The 20,304-nt window shown below is 33.4% G+C and overlaps 1 protein-coding gene across 1 annotated transcript in view; it reads right to left on the bottom strand.

Annotated features, from left to right (window-relative positions):
- LOC100549353 (activating signal cointegrator 1 complex subunit 3) overlaps window positions 1-20,304 on the bottom strand; it is a 126,635-nt gene that overhangs the window by 56,385 nt on the left and 49,946 nt on the right. Inside the window, exon 7 of the mRNA XM_010707593.1 lies at window positions 183-317. Within this exon, the coding sequence (XP_010705895.1) occupies window positions 183-317 (135 nt within the window). The remainder of the gene's footprint in view (window positions 1-182; window positions 318-20,304) is intronic.

Below are 20,304 nucleotides of genomic sequence, written 5' to 3'. Positions count from 1 at the left end.
TTTATCTTCATTCATCTTTGGCATTATTCTTTACTTTCCACATTTATTTAATTCAAAAATTCCACTGCTCCTTCCTGAGCAAAACGTGTTTTCTAAGAAGACAAAACACATTCCCATACTGGATGGCACCATAAAAGCAAAATTAGGATTTCAAAAATTACCAACATAAATGATTCACTTACCTGTTTTTCAGCCTGTCTATAATCTGATCCTTGAGGTGACAAGAAGTGACAAATATGACCATTGTTTTTTGCTTTTTCTCGAAGAGCCATGGCAGTTCTGACTGTGGCATTTCTAGCATGAACAAACACCATCACCTTGAGACAGAAAGAAATAGAGCTGATGAGAAATGACTGAAGTCTGAAATAATGAAAAGACCTTAATAATAAAATATTCTCTTCTCTAAGAACAAATTTAATGGGAAAATGCATGGCATAATGATGAAAAATAATGTAGTGTTAGAGAAATTAAAGGATGATCATATCTATATTACATATAATGTTTTTCAAGAGCTTCTGAAAAGGTTCTTATTTCTAATTCTTTAGTCTTTAAAAGATAGGTAACAATCACTGGAAATAGTTCTTTTTCAAATAGTGAAGAGAGAGCCATTGAGGAAAAATAAAAGCACTATTTGACACATTCTAAATGATCTGGAAAGCAAATACAGAAGTGATAAATTATTTAATGGTATGATTTGACTATGCAAGACAGTTGAAACAAAAACCGACTATAAAGAGTCTTTGGAGGATATTATAGTCCCAAAACACTTGACGATCAGAGAAGATAAAGTAAGAACAAATGCAAAACATGCATGCAGATACACACTTGACATTTGTTGGGTGTGAACCCCATACTATCACTCATAAAGATAACTTAAAGACACTGGATGTTTCTCTGAAAATATCAACTAAGGATTCAGCAAAAAGATAATAAAATGGTAAAAATTATCAATAAAATAGAAAGCATCTTTGAATTGATTTGAACTCCTGTGTACAGTAGATTTTGAAAATACATTAATGCATCATTCACACAACCTCGTAGTCACTTATTATTTTTACCACCATATATGGTGGTTACAATGAAATGTTAATAACTATCTCTTTAGAAATTTATCCGAACCAGTTTAAACTGCTATAAATTAAGATCCACTGCAAGACATATTTAAGATGATCAATGGTTCTAATGGGAAGAAAGATTTTCTCTACAGGAAACCAGGGATCATTCATTCAGTCAAGCACAGACAAGATATGATTCAACAAACTGTTGTTTATACATACAATGGAATTAATGCTTATTTAATTAATAGGAATGGACAGAAAATTCATTAAGCATGGACAGGATCCACTAAGGTAAGACAATACGGAATAAACCGTAGGAAGATGGAGTGAGTTATTTCAAACCCACTAGAAGACTTCAAAAGGAAAATTGGCTGTAAGACCAACGTGTACTTTCCTATAAGTATGTGTGTCTGCATAATGCCTGAATTCCTGCCAGCTACCATGAAGAATCAACAAAAAGATATGAGTGACTGGTTTAACCAAAGTAAATGAAGACTGCTTCTTCTTCTACTTGTTCAATTATGCCGTATTGGAATGTAATTATTTTGTGCTAGTCAATGATGGAGAATATCTATCACTAGTGATTAAATGTCAGTTAATTACAGTGCAAATAACAGCTTGGAATGTCTGATAGCCAGACACTGCTGGGAAAGGTAAGCTATAGAAAACACTCAGTATTTTCCCCCTGAGAATTCTGTGTTTGCATAAATTTACAACACATACTTGGTCAGATAGCTCTTTGGTTTGATCTCATATGACAATTTTTGTGTTCTTAAAACTCCCACTTGGAAAAATTTGAATGACTGGCTAATAAGTAAGCTGAATCAATGTAAGCATATAACCACAGATCTATTTTAAGTCAGTTTCAGTTGCATTTTATGACAGGTATGTCAAATTCCAGACAACCCTGTGCTTTTAATTTGGTTCTTTTGGCAGCAACATCCTTGCATCAACCTGTGACATGTTACTGAAATATTTTTAAATAAAACATTATTAACGAATGAGTTAGCTATATTTAAGGGCATAATTAAACAAGTTATTACTTCTGTTCTGAATTTAGACATTTATAATTTAATTAGAAACATAGAATTTGTGTATTTTTATATCAAAGTGTACAAAGTAGCTGTAAATTTATATAAACTATAAATTAATCATTAAAAATAATCAAAATGAAAACAGGTGACAACATAAGGAAGAGATAAAAAGAGAAAAAATGTTGTATGTCTATCTGACATCTGGAAGAATTACATGTGACTTGCTTTAGCTTATTTGATATATCTTTTCATGATCATTTCAGTAATGCTGTGATTTCTATAATTATTAGCTTTCATCTGAGTAAAAATAATCTCAGATACATGTCATGGTAAGCATAATCATTTTGTTTAAATTAAAATACTTATTAGCAAAATCTTTTTAAAATTTCTTCAAAAAGAGGCTACAGCATAACAGAGCATATGCACATCTTCATGTCTTCATCAATTATTTAAGAATTGCCTATTTATCCTTTTGAAATTTTTTTTATAGAAAGCCTAAAAAATAAGAGTAAATTCCTTTCATTACGAGGTCCATCAAGTCATCTTCACTGAATTCTCACTTCATAACTTTTAATTTTAAATCCAATTGATTTTATACTTTACTAACTTGTTTCCTTTAAATATGAAGTCATACCAACATTTGATTCTTTGTTTAAGTGATTAAAAATTCATCTTCAGAAAACAGGTAATTTCTGAAAGTAAAGAAAATGAGTAAATACAGTATTAGGTATTAAATAGGAATGGCCTTTTTATCCAGGCTTGTGAATTAGGAGGTATAGCAATATTTAACACACTGACTTTTTAAAAACAAAACAAAAAACCCCAAACAATCAATAACAGATATATGCAATAAGGAGTTCTAAGATTCAACCACAAAATAGGTTTGTCAATTGGTTTTACAGTGTATTTTAAAATTTTAGATTCTATTTTATTTCAGTCCTGCATTAATTTTGAATAATTAAATATAAAATGTAGAATTGGAGAATGATGTTTATTTAACATTAATATTGATAAACATCTTATTTGTCCTCCAGACCTTTTTAGAATCCGTAAGTGTGGTGTGACTGAATTTTTGAAGCTTACGGGTCTTCTGTTCCTAGAAGAACAAGGCTCAAAGAAAAGCTGCAAAGAGTAGCTTTTAAAGTTGGAAAGGAACTAATAAAGCCAATCAAAAATAACAAGCAGATCTGCACACAAGAGTGTACTTATATCCAACAAACTTCTTAATTAACTAGGCTACAATTTTTTAGGAATTGTTTGAACTAGACACAGAGAAATACTGGGACATTCAAACTAGACAAACTACAGTATAGAAAGCATTGTAGGTGTAACACTTCAGTTGCTAGAACTATTTTTAGAAAGGACTGAAAAGGCAGCACTGGGAAATGAGACGTGGTAAAACTAAGTCACCACAGTAACACAAAGTAGAGAACAGAATGCTAGCCCCAGAAAAGATGAGAGCAGAAAATAGGTCTGTCACTGAAGAATTTTTGCAATTATGTAAATAAGCAGTAACTGCAATACTTGAATAAAGCCCATTCTTGGAATTCTAAAAGCAAAGAAAATTTCTCTTAGTTCTAATCATAATCAGGCAGAACCTTTATTAACTGTCACTATCATGTGGTCCTGCTTAGAGCATAACAAACAGCAGCAAAAAGATAAGGAATTACTATTCCAAAGGCTTAGAATTTTTACTTCTATTTTTATTTTACTTTTCAGGCTTCTTCCCTGCTCTTAACTCTTTCTCACCTTCATATCAGATATAAAACAGCTCTTTTCTCAGGATGAAAATGTGCTAACAGTACACTTGGTGGATGATGCAGTAACATTCATGTCTAATTTTAACTACTCAGAAAAAATAAGAAAATAGAGTTAATCTAAATTTCTGTATGAAAGTAAAATTTAATAGGTGACACTTTGCTATAGAGTATTATGCAAACTGATAAATCTAAATCTGTTTGTGTATTTAAATCTTGGCCACTGAACATTTCTAAAATTATTGCATAGCACTACTCCAGCAAGACCTTTTAGTTAACACACTTCACAGTTTATCATTCAAATAATAATCAGTTTGTCCCAAAAGAATCTGAATAATTTTTCAGTGTTTGGTGCCTTGATTTTCTTTGAAATGTTAGAAGATTAATTTAAAAAGAACAACATAAAGTATTGCTGTGAAAGATACATCAATATAGAATTTATACAGTATTTGGTGAGTGTAGTTTTAGTTGTAGCTTCTGCCTACATGAATCTGAAATTAAACGGGACTTTCCCTCCAAGAGCTATTCCATGCTGTGATTTCCACAATAACTGGAAAACAAGCTGCTTGTTTCTCTAATAGAGGACCGGAAGATGTTTCAAGTGCATAAATAGGAATAATAATAGGCAAAAGTAACCCAGGAAAATAACCCTGCAATTGTTAACCTTGACCTGAATGAATTGGCAGCGCTACAATTCAGGCTCTACATTGCACCTATACTGTAGAAAAAAAAATACATACACAGTAGGATAGTGCTAAGTTGGGAAGCCAGACTTAAATCAATACAACATGCAGTTAACATCCCTTATGTTTAAGCATTATCTGGCACATTCTGCATGTGAAGCAGATAATGCTCAATTCATCTTGTATTCACCTTGTGCTATTAAGCTCATTGATCAAAACCCCATCCCAAAGACAAAATTAACAATTCCATAACAGCATTTGCTGTAAGACTAATCATTACAAGAAAACAGGATTATGGAAATCAAGAAAAATGCAGATGGCATTGTTTTCTCATATGCACATTTTGCAAGTGAAACTACGGTTAATTGCATTCCCTGACTGATGTTGATACTGAAGATGCGAGATCATACAGCTTACTGTATACGACTTGATAAACTCAAAGCAGAAAACTAAGAGCAATATCATCAGACGAATGATTCCTATGTTCTAGTTCTCAAAATTTGGAAGCCCTGATAATATGTGTTTCTGAAGACATTTATTTCAGAAACTTCTGCTTGTGTAACACCACATATACTAAGGCAGAGAGAATCTAAATTTTCGTTGTCCTACATAACAGACCATCTCTTTTTTTATATATATTATTTTTATAGTATCCATTACACTATTTTGATCTTCCGTAGTGAAGATGTCATCATACATAACTATTTCCTTAGCTTGCTAAATATCTTGCACTGCATGAGGAAGTACAAGAAACCTCATGCATAAAAGCCTTCAGAATATTCAGTAGCCACAGAGCACATTTGGTATTCCATCTTCTACATGGCTTTTCACAGAATCATTGTGTGACAACATCTGACATGACAGCAATCATTCACTCAAGGAACACATAAGAACTTGTCATGCATCAAGCAATAACTACAAAACAAATGCTGATATAACTGTTCTGTACTCAGAGACTTTCTGCAGTTCTTACAGAAGGGTATCTAATTCTCAGATGTATAGTATATGCTTTCTTTTTTTTAAAAAAAAGGGAAGGTGAATTTCATAAACTAACAACGTGCAGTGGAATTAACAGACTTTTATACATGTTACAATCACATATCAACACCTGACAAAATTTTTAATTTAATATTATTGCACAACTTGCCAAAATAAAAACTAATTATCAATAAGAGATGGACAGCCAGTCTGATTAGAAGGACTGCTTTATTAGCTGACTAGAGGTGCACAATCTTATGGATAATGTTTACTTATAATATCAGTAACATCACCAAATTTTTACAAAGAACAAGCCTTAGCTACATATGAGACCTTCCTGCATGTTCTTAAAAAAAGAAGAAAAAAAGCATAAGAAAAATTGTTGTGAAACAGCAACATAAGACTTTAAGAGGTTAATTTAGCCTGTCCTAAGTGTGTCAGAGAATATTCTATTTCCATGGAAAATCTCTGTGCATTAAATTATGCAAATAAGTTAGGAAAAGTAATTTAGAATAGAGAGAAGCAGTTCCACAGCTACAAGCTGTGTAATTAGATCTGTACTTTGCAGTTCAAAGCTAGCTCTGGTGTGTACAGCTCTAGTGCTAAAAGCATTTGCTGCTGCTCTCTGAAAACCAAAGCTTTTAAATGACAAAAATATAAAAGAAAGGAAAAGACAAATGTCTCCAGCCAGGTTATCTCCGCAGAATTCTCTTCAAGCATTAAACAAATCAACCATTCTCGCCAAAGACTTCATTTAATATTCATAGTAAGCACTTGCAGTCCCCCAGTGCTGCATGTTCCAAGCTGTAATTCCCCTGAAACTCGTTTGTGAGTTACTATAGCACTGAAAAGTATGTTAGTCAGAATACCCATGAGACTAATACTTCTGTGTTATCAGGAACACAGAACTAGACACTACCAGAACTTGCCATATATTCTCTTAAATGAGAAAGAAAAAACACACTACGTGTATGCATAACAAAAGTGTCTAAAATCAATTAAGAAATTTATAATCAGATACCTGAAATTCAGAAACCCTTTCTTCTGCCTTGGACAGTAACAATAACTTTTCCTACAGGGAAATGTCACTTTCATAATAGCATTCTCCATAGCAGCTCCTAAATGGTGCATTCATATTTCAGGAGAAGCACACTGACTCTTTGAGGCACTTTACTGCCTTGCCATTAGAGCGCTGGTCACACTAATGCAAGTATAGGAATATACACTTTATTTTAGCTTCAAGACATTTTTGTTTTACCCAGCTATGTCCTTAAAAAACATTCTTTTATCAGTATCCAATTCTTGACTACTACTTCTACGGAAAATGAACACCTAGGGACACTGATCGACAGATCAATTTATCCATCCATTTTTTTCCCTGAAGAACAGAATGAAATCTCCCCCAAGCCTCTGCAAAACTTAATTCCTAATGAAGTTTCTTCACTTCTCCCCAAGGAGTGCTGACTACCTCTATCTAGGTTAAAATGACATCTTAGCACTTCACTAAATAGAACCGTCACCTGGAAAACTAAATATAATTCACTAATGCTGAGCCTAATTCTAAGAAATAACAAAACTGTTTACCACTTGTGTTGCGACTTCCCCTCAACTGCCAAGATACAGTTCAAAATTTTAGTGCTTAACAGCTACAGAATGAAAAGTACACTTTAAGCAAAATATTAATGAGAACAACACACATGTTTTACTAGTAGTTCTTGATCAAAAGCATTCACCACAAAACCAGAATAGCTTGATTACCCATTCTACATGAAAGCACAGCTGTTTATATTTATTATTTTGCTTTCCCCTTGAAGACACAACAATAGTTCATGAGGATCACTATTCAGAATTAGTAACTTAATGGAGTAAAGTATATGAAATAAAAATTTTTTATAAGGTAATCCATACTGAAGTTTAAAAAGTTTAATGTACAAATCTTGTATTTTAGCAGATTTTTATATATATTATATATTTATATTATATTTATATAAGTTTTTTCAAATATTGAAAAACAACAAAGAAAAGCTGAACAAGCTATGTCACTTACCAAGGCAACAGAAACTGATTTAGTTCGTTTTATTACATCTTGGATTTAAGAGAAATACTGATTTAACCTTTATGAGAATTAAGATCTTTTACAATATAGAAAATGGAAGGGCTACTAAACTGCTTAAAAACTGGCTGTAAATGAGACATTCTGTATACTATTCCTTTCATATAGAAAAAGAATTCTTGACAAGTTGAAAGCAGACTGCATTTACTCATCGCGGCAAAGTAAATCATACACATCGGAATTTCATTCCCACTCTAGGCTTCAGAAACACTCAAAAAGTTCAGCAGGAGCAACCACTAAAATACCCCCTGTACATTCAAAAATAAGTCAGCAAATTCTGTTAAAGAACAAAAACACAACATAATGTACAATAACGGAAAAGAATAATTCACAATAATAAATCAAATGTCTCATCAACTAATCAATACGTGTTGCTATATAATCTACTTTGAACTCTTGATAGATTACCAGTAATTGCTGCCTCTGTTAAGTTTTAATTGTCCACTCAAACTACTTCTGATCAGCTCTGCTTAAAACAACAACAATTAGGACTTCTGACATAATCTCAATGGAACCTAATAAGAATAATATAATTAGATAAGTAGCAATGTTAAGTATTTAGATATATTGGCATTTAAGACTATTAAAACCTACTTAGTTTACAGAGATTTTTTACTATCATAATATGAAACTGCTAATCTTTCTAATGATAACAATTCTACATTCTTAATTCCCTGCAAGAAAGACATCTGCTTATTATTATTTGCTATATTTGTTTTAATGTTTCTCATTTAAGACATACCTACCCCAATGAATACTAGATTGTACAGTTCAAATCTCCTTTTTGTTACTGCTCATGGAATTCTATGTTAAAAGCTAAGATATGGACATTACATTGGAACAACTCTCTTCATTTTCTTCCTCTTTCCCCTTCTTTCGTGTAGTCTCCTACACTTTAAATCTACTCATATAAAAAGATTCTACTATCATACACATTCTGAAATGCTTTAACATCTTTCATGTTAAATTTCACTTCTGTTATATTTTCCTTACATAAAGCCATTATTCCTTCCCACCTGTTTGTTCCCCCCATGTTTGGAAGTGTTTTCCAGAATTATTTTCACCATCACTTTTCCAGGTATTCCAGAGACTAACCCGTAGCTACTCTGATCTTTCTTTTTGTCCTTTTTGAAGATAGGCATGATATTTCATAGAATCAGAAAGATTGGAAAGATCAGTAAGATCATTCAGTCCAACAGTCAACTCACCACTATCATACCACTAAACCATGCCACTCAATGCAACATCTATCCTTTTCTTGAAAACCTCCAAGGATAGTGACTCCACCACATCTATGGGCAGCCTGATCCTGGCCTGACCTTGTTAAAGAGCCTGCTCCCAGCTATTGCAGCTTTATTTGTGTGAGCTCTGTGATCTCAATGAGACCTCAGCTTCTGGATGCAGATGCCTAATTTCTCCTTTTTGTTCAACACACAGAAGTGTACAGGCAATTCAGAGAGGCACCAGCTGTGGTGATGCAAAACATGATGTAGTATTTTCTGCCACAATATGGAAATGAAAGGATTAGGGGCATGCTGTCACTACCATTCAAAGCTATGGTTAAAAGAGTTTTGGACCCAAAAAGTTCTACAGTAAGCCTCAAGCATTAAGCACAATAACACAAAACCCTTAAATTGAAAAAGCAGACTGTGTATGCAACATCAATAAAGAAAGGATGCTTCTTGATAAAAAGTATTTAACCATATGAAACATAATGATTCCGTCTTGAAAGATAAAGAACAGCAACATTTTTGTATATGTGTGTTGATTGGTTTTTGGTTGATTTGGAATTTTAAAATTACTGTTAAAATGAATTACTTTAAAATTTCCAAACACTTGTATTTATGATCTAGCTTTATACTTTGATTTACACTGGATGCTCAGTTATGGAATCAGTGGTAAACTACAAATTTCTTGATACTAACAGAAATCCTTTCAGAACAATGTAACACGATCTATGCTATCTTCGATTTGTAGCCTTAGTCCAATATATTTAAATTGTAGGAAGTTAATACTTAGTTCAAATTAATTTTATTTCCATGCATTTCAGGGTAATTTATTTTAAATTTCTTAGATTTATATGGTAATTGATTACTCCCCGTACCAAAAGCACAAACAAAAACACTCTGAGTCAAAGGGAGAAGAAGGTGAAAGATGAAATCTTTCGTTATCTTAATGCACTAAGCCTAGAAATGCCTAACACAGAAAAAGAATGTTCCAAAACATGGTATTTCTGCAAAACAATATGAAGAGTTAACTTTACAGAATGCAGAGCAAAAATGTACATAATGAAAATTGAAATAGAATGTAAATTATTCACTAAGACAAACAAACAATCTTTTACTGACTCCTACAGGTAGTAGAAATTATTTTGGATTTTAATTGACAGGATAGAAATAGAAATAGCAAGATCTATTCTTGCATAGAAAATTAAGCAAGAACAGCTAGTCCATTACCATGCAAATATATGTCATTAGGCAGCTAACAATTGCATTTTTACAGATGGCAATGGACTTGAATGACAATTGTTATTCAAAATTGTGCACAGCTTTTCACTGCATCTTTTTTTAGCAAAACAAGATCATGCAAGAATTTCTTTCAAGCATTTCCTTTTGTCCTGGCCTGACATCAGCTGTTCTAACTTCACAAAATACATACGTTTCTATGTTTCTTCCTTACATTAAATTCTATTTTTGTCAACTATCACATTAGAACAAGAGTTGTAAAGCCTATCCTTTCATGTTTCCAAAACTAAACTTAAGTATACACTCTCTATAATATGTAAGAATAACCCAGAAGCTAGTAGTAGTATGCAAATTCTATTCAGGAAAGGAACAAAGGCGATACTGGATACCTACTCCCATACTTTATACTTCAGCAAATTAAGAGTTAATTATCAAGGCAACTTCTATATCTTCTGGTTTTGTAAGAGCCAAAACAGAAATAAATCTAATAAACAATTAAAGAACAGAACAGTCTGGTTTTCTAGCTTAGTGCTTGTCAGTGTTATTTAAAAACATATTGCTATGCAAAACCTTTTCCCCCTTGCCCCTAACAATAGGTTTTCTAAACCAGAGAAGAAACCACTTCAAATATTAAGCAATGTTTTTAATACAAAGCTTAATAAAGTTACAAAGAATTTAAATGATGTGGCACTTTACAAACAATAGTCAATTCTGATAGAATAATTAGATATACCTTGTAAGCCGTACTTTAAATACCTAGATCTTCTTAAGGTGTTATATCCTAAACAAGAAAATTTTAAATTCCTCATGATTAAGGATATGACAGTATATATGACTGTAACATATTCTGGAATCATCTCATCACTATTTACAAAGAAACTATCAACACCAGAGAGCTATGTATGTAAGAAATCTCCAGTTCTGGAAAGTGAAAACAAGTTTAAAATCTAAAGAAATTTCCTGATGCATATTAGCATCTTAATAAAGATTTTTTATTTCCTATCCTCATTGACTCCTCCAAATAACATATTTTCTACAGCATCCTGTATTTCAAATTAAAACACTAATGAAATTTCTATGGGATTCTTTGGTGACATCTCTTAAAAAGTCTATGATAGCCACCATGTTTTGGTCGAGAGTAGTTATTTGGTTACATTTTGAATAATTTACAAAAAATTGATGATAATTAGGATGCTTGTTAATTGATATTCTATTACATAAAACAAACACTGATTTCTTCAAGGACTACAGTAAACATGGATTTTCAAAAGCTTCAGACCACTGCCTACCTTCAACATTTCTTCTTCAGTATCATTTTTTCTTGTCATTAAACTCCTCATGAAGAACAATACAGAGTTAATATGAATATACAGACCTTACTTCCCACAATCTCCTAGACCACTAATAGTCTGCAGTCCTGTGTTTGAAACAAAGCTATTAACCTAGAACTAGTAAAATTTACAACATTAGGCTACAAGAATGATCTAGCTGTCTATATCACAGGCTGTAATGGGATGAACAGAACTGGTAATATCCAAGTTGCACATCTGTAGCTTGTCACTTTGATCATCCACAAAAGACAAGATTGCTCTGGATAGTCAATTGTAGAGTAACTACAGAGTATTTCTTTTGAATATAATTTTAGGCTACAAGAAATTACTCATTTGGAATCAAATTTGATTTTTATGATTCATTAATATCAGAATAATAGAAATTCTAAATAGGAGCAATTGCCGCCTTAAGTAGTAGTATTGCAAATACAGACATCACTGTGTAGCTGTGAGATTATAGACGTACCAAATAATTTGTGAAATCGTAACTATTGGAAGGAAAATAAATTTGTGCTTTTGGTCTTCATAAATTTATAGTGAACATTTGAGTACAAATATAGAGACAATTTACTATGTAAATAGCAAAAATCAGCAGGAGGCACACAAATACAGCATGCAAATATTTAGAAGGCTATCAGATTGAAGAATTAAGGGTTATTACGTGCATAACTTGTTAGACCATCCATTTCCAGCCATTTTTCAGCTGTTCATATACACAGCTGACACGGTAGTAAATGCTTGAAGTTAAAGAGATTTGACTAGAAAATATAACAGAAAAATGATACATACATCTCATTTGACAACAGCATGAAACATCTGGTACATAAAATTTTTGAAGGGTATCATCTACATAGCTAGCACACTAAATGAGGATTTTTAATTAAAGTAAGATAGGAAGTTTTATTTATCCGGGCAAAAGATTATAGCAACAATCATACCCTTAAAATTGCAAAAGGCAGTTATCATGGAGTGCATAAATAAATGATGAAGTTGCAGAACATAAAAGTCCCTAGATTAGTTGATCTGTTATTTAATTAAAGGAAAAAAAAAGGAAAGAAAGAAAGAAAAAAGAAAATTGGTGTCTGGATGAGGAGCTACGATATATGGTTTAGTTGCTTGTGGAAGCAATGGGAGGACAGTTAGACTAGATGATTTTGTAGGTTCTTTCAATCTTGTGATTCTATGATTCTATGAAATCACACATATTAATGGTCCCTGATCATGTAGAAACTACAAGAAATTCTGCAGAAAATGCTCTAAAGTATCCAAGGCTTCACTTAATCAGCTGACATGGAAATAATATCTAAAGAGACTAGCCATAATCTTGCCTGACCATTTACCTTACCACTTCACATTTTCCTATGTCTGCATATATAAACACTATCTATGTATATGCAAATAAATTGTACCTATAGTAGAAGTGATCTGTATAAAACCACAAAAATTCAAGAAGACTTAAATGAACTTTTTTAGGCTATTAAATGGAAGTCCAGAAGCTAATTAGATAAACAAATTTTAACAAACCCAGTAACTTTACATAATTAATTGTCCAAAGTGTGCTCTATACACTATATAACCCAGAAAGAAGACTAAGACAAGCTTAATTTTCAAGATACGAAGTTCCTGAGAGACCTCTAAAAAGCAATGTTTTATGAAATCTTATCTTAGGACATAGCTATAAAAGCACTGTCAACAGTTGCAGTAACCAAGCTTATGAAACTTTTATCTTCAAATGGCTTCTGCAACCAAATAGCAGTTAGAAAACTGATAATAAAGAAATTTAATCCATCATTTTTACAGATGAAATTAATAACTGTCAAATTCAGTTCTGACAATTTAATATAACAGATTTAGAATAATTACTCAGTCTTTCTTTTTTGGCTTAAGATAGCATTTCAAGAAAAATAAGTTGACACTTCTTAGTATTGCAAAGTTAAAGTCAATTATTAGAAAAAGAGAACAATTACAAATAGTGAATCTTTTATATGTAATAAATAGCATATAAACAGTTTTGAATATATAAATTCAAGCATAATCTGCTTTTGACCTGTGATATCAACAATATCAATTTGAAAGAATGAAGTAATAATAATTTGTGCAAAAAAATTAGATTTTTTTCTATGATTTTAAAAAGTACATAGATAGTATGTCAATATTTTTTCTAATGAAATAAATGCAGGACAGTGGTATAGAAAATTTTAACTAAGTATATAAATTCTAATTATTACAGCAAGTTTGATCTCTACAAAACTGCGTATTAACCATACATTAATTAAGAATTTCACAAGTATCATGGCTGCATTCTGCATGTTAACAAAACACTCACATTTCATTTTACAAGATAAATAGCAAAGATGCCATAGGTATGCATATTAGAAGCAGTTGTCACAATGCTGTAAAAAATGGCAACTGTCAAATGATAACTGAGTCAGAAGAAGCCAGTAAAACCTAAAGTTGTTCAAAGTAGAAGAGCAGGCACTGACAAGAAGGTAATTGGGGAAACAACAACAACAAAACAAACAAAAAAACCTCTACACCTTTCTTCAAAAGATTGTTAAGAACAGTGAAATGAAATAAGCAGAAAATGGGTAGGGTGAAGATCACCACTCACAGTGCATCAAGAATGGATGGTTCTGTCTATGGCTGTTCTTTTTTTTTAAAAAGCTTTCCTCCACATTTTCAGTCTCAGCAGTAAAGCTTATAGCATCTTAACTCTAAATTCATCTCTCCACTGCTTTACAGTTCCTATAGGCTGCTGGCATAAGAGTTAATTAAAGCTATGGCACAAACATGTGGTAATATCACATATTTATGTTGTGATGAGCCTTTCAATAGGTATTTGCTGTTGCAAAAATCCATATTCTTTGCAAATGACAACGTGGGCATCTATGGCCTGCGGAAAAGCTCTTCCTTGAATACTGAAACTATTTCTTGTATACCTATGATAACTACTCACTACTGAAGTACTGACACATTGAGCCTCAATGCTTGCACAGGCAGCCAGGTGAGTGAGAACCACAGAAAGATTTCAGGGCTTCCACTGAACAGCTAGTTTTTGTTATGAATTGAAAATATCAAGTTCGGTTTCACTGAGAACCAGAGTTAAAACAGATATTATATCACCTGAGAGTTGCACAGAAAATTATCAAAAGCAGTGGAAAATGAAACACTCATTTTCTTACAAATTGACAAAAAAAAATCAGTAGATGGGAGAATGCCAAAGGTACTCCAAGATGAAAACTGTAACGAACAACTAAAATGGCAAATTAGCAAAGCACATTAGGTAGGGAACCTAGACTAAAACTCAGATGTCTGTGGCTGAAGTTAAAACGGAGTAACAGAGTACTGAAGTTTAGGAAGAAAACAAATTGAAGCAGAGAGGAAAGCAAGATGCCAAGAGTAAATGCAAGAAACCTGCTGAAACCACATCAAGAGCAAAGAGAACACACGACTTCTTTCGAAGGTTTAAGTAGAATCAAAGAGAATCAACTATTAAAAAAAAAAAAAGAAAAGATTGCAGAAAAAAAAGATAAGTAGTTTGGGGAGCGTGGCAAAAGCATGAGGGGTTTACAAGTGCTACTTCAGGAAGCACTTTCTCTGTAATCTTTCACGGAATTTCAGCAACTCTCATTCTAATTCTAATTCATAATGTAAAAAAAAAATCTTAAGCAATTTCAGGTTTTTAGAGGCTCTTCATCTTACAAAATAAAGTGAAAGGTTATTATCAATTAATAAAATTAATAGTAGCAAAAATGTTTAAGAGGTGATGGGACAATGAGAGCAACGTAAGATCAACACTCTCTTTGTATCCAAGGCAGTGGGATAAATCAGCAAAGGGTCAATAATAGCAGAATATATACTAGAAGTGAGCCAATAAAGCAACAGAAATGGCCAGAGTCAGGAAGAGTTATTTCCCTCAGACATTATCTTAAAAAACTGAGCCTTGGGAAGTGCAACAATTTAATATTTTTGGAGAATGCAATATAGTGTAGTTAAAATCATATGTTTCTGAGGTGAAAAAAAATTCTTAAAAACATTATGTTCTTCGTCAACACTCCTAAAAGCATCGTATTATTTCTCAAAGCATACAGTGACAAGGGTTATTTCCACCTCATACATTGTGAAGATAAGGACACTAGGATATGCATAGTTTGAAACTGGATAGCAATGCAATATTTCACTTTATATAAAAAAATGATGTTGATACATATCATATGCAGTCCCTGCCTTTGCTGACCTTGTGAGGTTTTCCGCAGGCTGCCTCAGAAAGGTGCTAACCACTCCCCAGAACTCTCTGTAAAACGTTAAGAAGCTTTTTCAGCCTTGTAGGTGAACTAATGCTGTTAATGCCTGTGATTCACTCCTGCTGACTGTCCGACAAAAGACAGCTATAAATCAGCAGAGGGAATGATAATTTTTGATGAGGCAGTCTTTGAGTGAATGGTATCCCTCAGTTATTCTAAAAAAAACAATGGTAGAAACATTCTATCTCTAATTGAGTATGGGGTCACCTTCTCTGATAAACAGTATGCACGGTCACTTTTTCCCCCTCTGTTTAAAGGATCTTTGGTTTACTAAGAGCTAGAAATACAACTCCAAAAGTGCAAATCACTCCAAGAGACTCTAACATACCTGTAGATAATATAAGAAAATAGCAACTTAAAGAAATGACATTAAAATAAATATTCACCAGATTGTACCAAGCACAGAAGGACACTGAAAAAAAAGTTTTCTTTTTTGAGTTCAAATCTCACTTAACACAATCTTAAGAGGTAGGATTTAACAGGGAAATATCCTAATGAAGATCCACGTTGTTAGGAAGCCTACAAAAAGAGCACACTGACATAAAAAGCACCTGGAAACCTTTTCTGATATTCTTCAGTCACCACAAAGTGTTTCTATAACAAAATCCCCAGAAAACTCTGTAGGGCAAGCCATTTATCATTACATCTTTTGTCAAGTTGAACAAGAGGAGAGTTGTGCTATAAGACAAATGTTACAGCTTCAGTTGCATTTGGTAATTCAAAGTGAAGCCTACAAATGAAGTATCTCATTAGTTTGAGCAGATGGATCAAAATTAAAGGCTGAATCACCAACTCTTAATTTCCCAGTAGCCAGGAAGAGCATGAAGTCTTGCAGAGTATGACTGTTGAAAAATCAACATAAAAAGATCCTCTCCATCTGCCAAAACACTTGTCTGTAGCATACAGCTACCTCCCACCACCCTTAGTCTTAAAAAATGAAAACACACATATATTTATTAAAATACATGAACATATCACTTCAGACATACCTCAGAATATAACATAAGACAGAGGAACATCAGTATGACTTACACAGAACTAAATGATTCCTTTTCAGCATGTAAGAATTCTTTCAAAATAAGAAAACAGAACAGGATGTAAACAAAAAAGTAGTGAATTTAATTTAAGACATTCAAAAGACTAGTAAAAATCTTAAAAGAGACAATATTTGATGGCCATTGGAGAGTGCACATTAACTCATGGAACATAAGAAAATATATTTTTCTCTGATTCTGGTATTTCTTCCTTGCAAGAAGACAGAATATATAGATAAAGGCAGAATACTCAGTTTTGTGGTTCTCTAGAGCAGTGATAATGAAATCTATGCCTGTCACATATTACTGCCTCAATAGTTACAAAATTCCAACTATTTCTTGAATTCCATTTAGAAAAGCAACTGCTGTGGAATTTTTTTTTATATACTGAAGGAGATGGTATGCACCTCATGAAGTTCAGAAAGGCCAAGTGGCCAAGTGTATGGTTCTGTTCATGGGTCAGGGAAATCTTGAGCACAAATACAGACTGGGAGGAGAATAGACTGAGAGCAGCCTTGGATTTGGATGTGTTGATTAATTAGAAGCTCAACATCATCTGGCAGATCTGTGTCTAGGTAGTTGCTGGTGACCCCAGGTAGTGTCCCCCAGGGGTCTGTCTTGGGACTGGTGCTCTTTATCAGTGCATGTTTACAGTGACCTAGATATCAGGGTGGAGTGCACTGCTGGCAAATTTGCAGATGACATGAAGCTGAGTGGTCAGTAGGTATGACAGAAGGAAAGGATATCATCCAAAGCGTCCTGGTTAAGCTTGAAAAGTAGCCCATGTGAACTTAATGAGGTTCTACAAGGTCAAGTGCAAAGAGTTACACGTGGGTTGGGGCAATCCCAAATGTAATGACAGACTGGGAGAACATGTTGAGAGCAGCCCTGCCATGAAGAACCTGGGGGGTCCCGGTGGATGAAAAGCATGACAAGAGCCAGCAGCATGCACTTGCAGCACAGAAAGCCGACTGTATTCTAGGCTGCATTAAAGGAGAGGTGGCCAGCAGGGAGAGGGAAGTGACTGTCCCCCTCTACTCTGCTCTCATTAGGCCCCAGGCTTGGGGCCCCCACAACAAGAATGACATAGAGCTGTTGGACTAGGTCAGAAAAACAATCAGTGGGCTGGAGCAACTCTCCTATGAAGGAAGGCTGAGGGACCTGGGCTTGTTCAGTCTAGAGAAGAGAGGGATCCAAGGAGACCATATTGATGTCTTTCTGTGCTTAAAAGGGGCTTATAAACAGCAGGGAGGCTGACTTTTTACACAGGCAGATAGTGGCATGACGAGAAAGCATGGTTTTAAACTGAAAGAGGGGAGATTTAGGTTAGATGTTAAGTAGAAATTCTTTACTCAGAGTGTGGTTAGGCACTGAACAGGCTGCCCATGGAAACCATAGATGTCTCATCCGTGGGTGTCCAAGGATATGTTGAACTGGGCTATGAGTGATCTGATCTAGTCAAAGATATCCCTGCAGGAGGGCACGGGGTTGGAACTGGATGGTTTTCAAGGTCCCTTCCAAGTGAAACAATGCTATAATTATGCGGTTTTTCTTAGAAGAAAGTTAGAAACAACCAACTTTGTTAAAAAGCAAAGAAACTTTACACATAAACAGAATTTAAACAAGCATAAGTTTAAAGGATAACTTAAAAAAAAAGCTAGGGAAGATTACAGGACAGGATGGTAACAGACTACAGTAAAACTGGACTCAAGACAGCAGATTTCTAAAGACTAAGTAAATCAGAAAAAGGTGATAACTTCAGAATATCACATCCTATTTGCAAAATTATTTGAAGACACTACAGAAAACCTTCCTAGCGCAATATTTGTCCTTCACTATGGAGCAAGTATTTCTTCTATTACATTCTATATTCTATTCTAATTTTTTTTTTTTTTAAGAAACAAACATCTGCAGTTGGTATACTGAACAGATAATTTATTGGAGCATACTCATTAAAAGAAAAAAATCCCTCATTTTTACTATAAGATTCAATATTACAAATTATAATTAATTGTATTACAGAATAAGCTGATATGCTTAGTTCTGTATTATGAAAGATTGCATACCACTGCCATCATTTCAGGCTATGAGTGTTAGTTTCATAAGTGTAAAGACAAATATGCTTTCAATAATGTGGAAAACAAACAAACAAACAAACAACTCCAATTTAATTGGTTGGTACATGAATGTGTAAGAGTTCTGTAACATAGCTCAAATGTTGTTCCTTATTGACATATACATCTGTTCTTGATACAATTGCTCTAAATTATCATTAAACATTACTATAACTTTTTGAAATGCCACATTTACATTTTTTTACTGAATTCAGCTTGCATATATATATTCAGCATATTTAAATAAATTTTTACACTGAATTATCATCAAAGAACAATATTTGTACTGAATTTTCTCTTTCAGCAAGCTATGCTGTCTTCATCAATTTAAGCAGCATATTTACCACAGGGTAGCTATAGTCAGTATGTACCGTACTCAGAACAAACATTTTCAAGCAAAGAAAATGCTTAACATTCACATTCAAGTGAATCAAATCAACCAAACCATTCTGAAATCAAACAGTTTTTTATACAATAAAGGAAATGACACTTCTGCTTTGTCTGAAAATACACTGCTTATTTGTTGTTGGCTCGAAATATAATTTTCAGAAGGTGAGATCAACTACTGTCTCAGCTATTGAAACTGTAATGCTATGGAGACTAAAGTCTTTCACTTGACCTCTTGACTGTAGCACACGCCTTAAAACAGTAGTGCATTCAATTTGTCAGGAACTAAAACTATTCTCAAGAAGAGCTGTGCTAAGTACAAAATATCATTTGCTAGAATTAAATAAATTATTGTATTTGAGCTTTATTTTACTTTTAAAAGTACTACTACACATGTTAATAGCTATTTTTCCCTCAGAATTAAGAGAAGAGAGGGACAGAAAGGTGCAATAAATATTCTGAAAGAGCATACAACTTCTGGCCTGGAATGTAAGATATGTTACTTATTTAGACATACTGACTGTAATAAACTGCTACTTACAGGTTCTTCTACAGCAAGTAAAAAGATACAAAAAACATAAGTAGTAAAATATAAGCACCTAAACCTACCTCAGTGTAAGGAGTTTGGTAAGAGATGTACACAACAGATCATGAGGAAGAAGTAAAATTAAGTTTCTTTAGTACAGCCAACAAATTTTGTTAATAATCTTCCTTCAGGCATGTATCAGCATTTCCATACAGAATCTTCATTATTTCATTAAAACTTTATTGAATATAGCACCAGTAGCTGACAGTAACAACAGAAGGTAAGCAGAAAATGATGTTCAGCCAGAGGGAGAAGAATGACTAAGGTGCTGCTGAAGAATTTTTTCCCAAAAGTCATATATCAACTGTTCAACTTTTAAAATAACACCTTAATCTGAAATTTCTGTGAAGGAGGAAAAACGTGCAGTTCTTAGCATCACTGTTTGTACGTTTCCTTCTCTTATGCACAGATTCAAAGCATCACAGAACCACAGCAGTTGGAAAGGACACTTGGAGATCAT

Source organism: Meleagris gallopavo, chromosome 2, assembly GCF_000146605.3.
Source record: "Meleagris gallopavo isolate NT-WF06-2002-E0010 breed Aviagen turkey brand Nicholas breeding stock chromosome 2, Turkey_5.1, whole genome shotgun sequence".
In the NCBI taxonomy this organism is placed as follows: Eukaryota; Metazoa; Chordata; class Aves; order Galliformes; family Phasianidae; genus Meleagris; species Meleagris gallopavo.
Note: the sequence above shows the minus strand (reverse complement) of the source record. Positions and strands in the feature narration are given on the sequence as shown.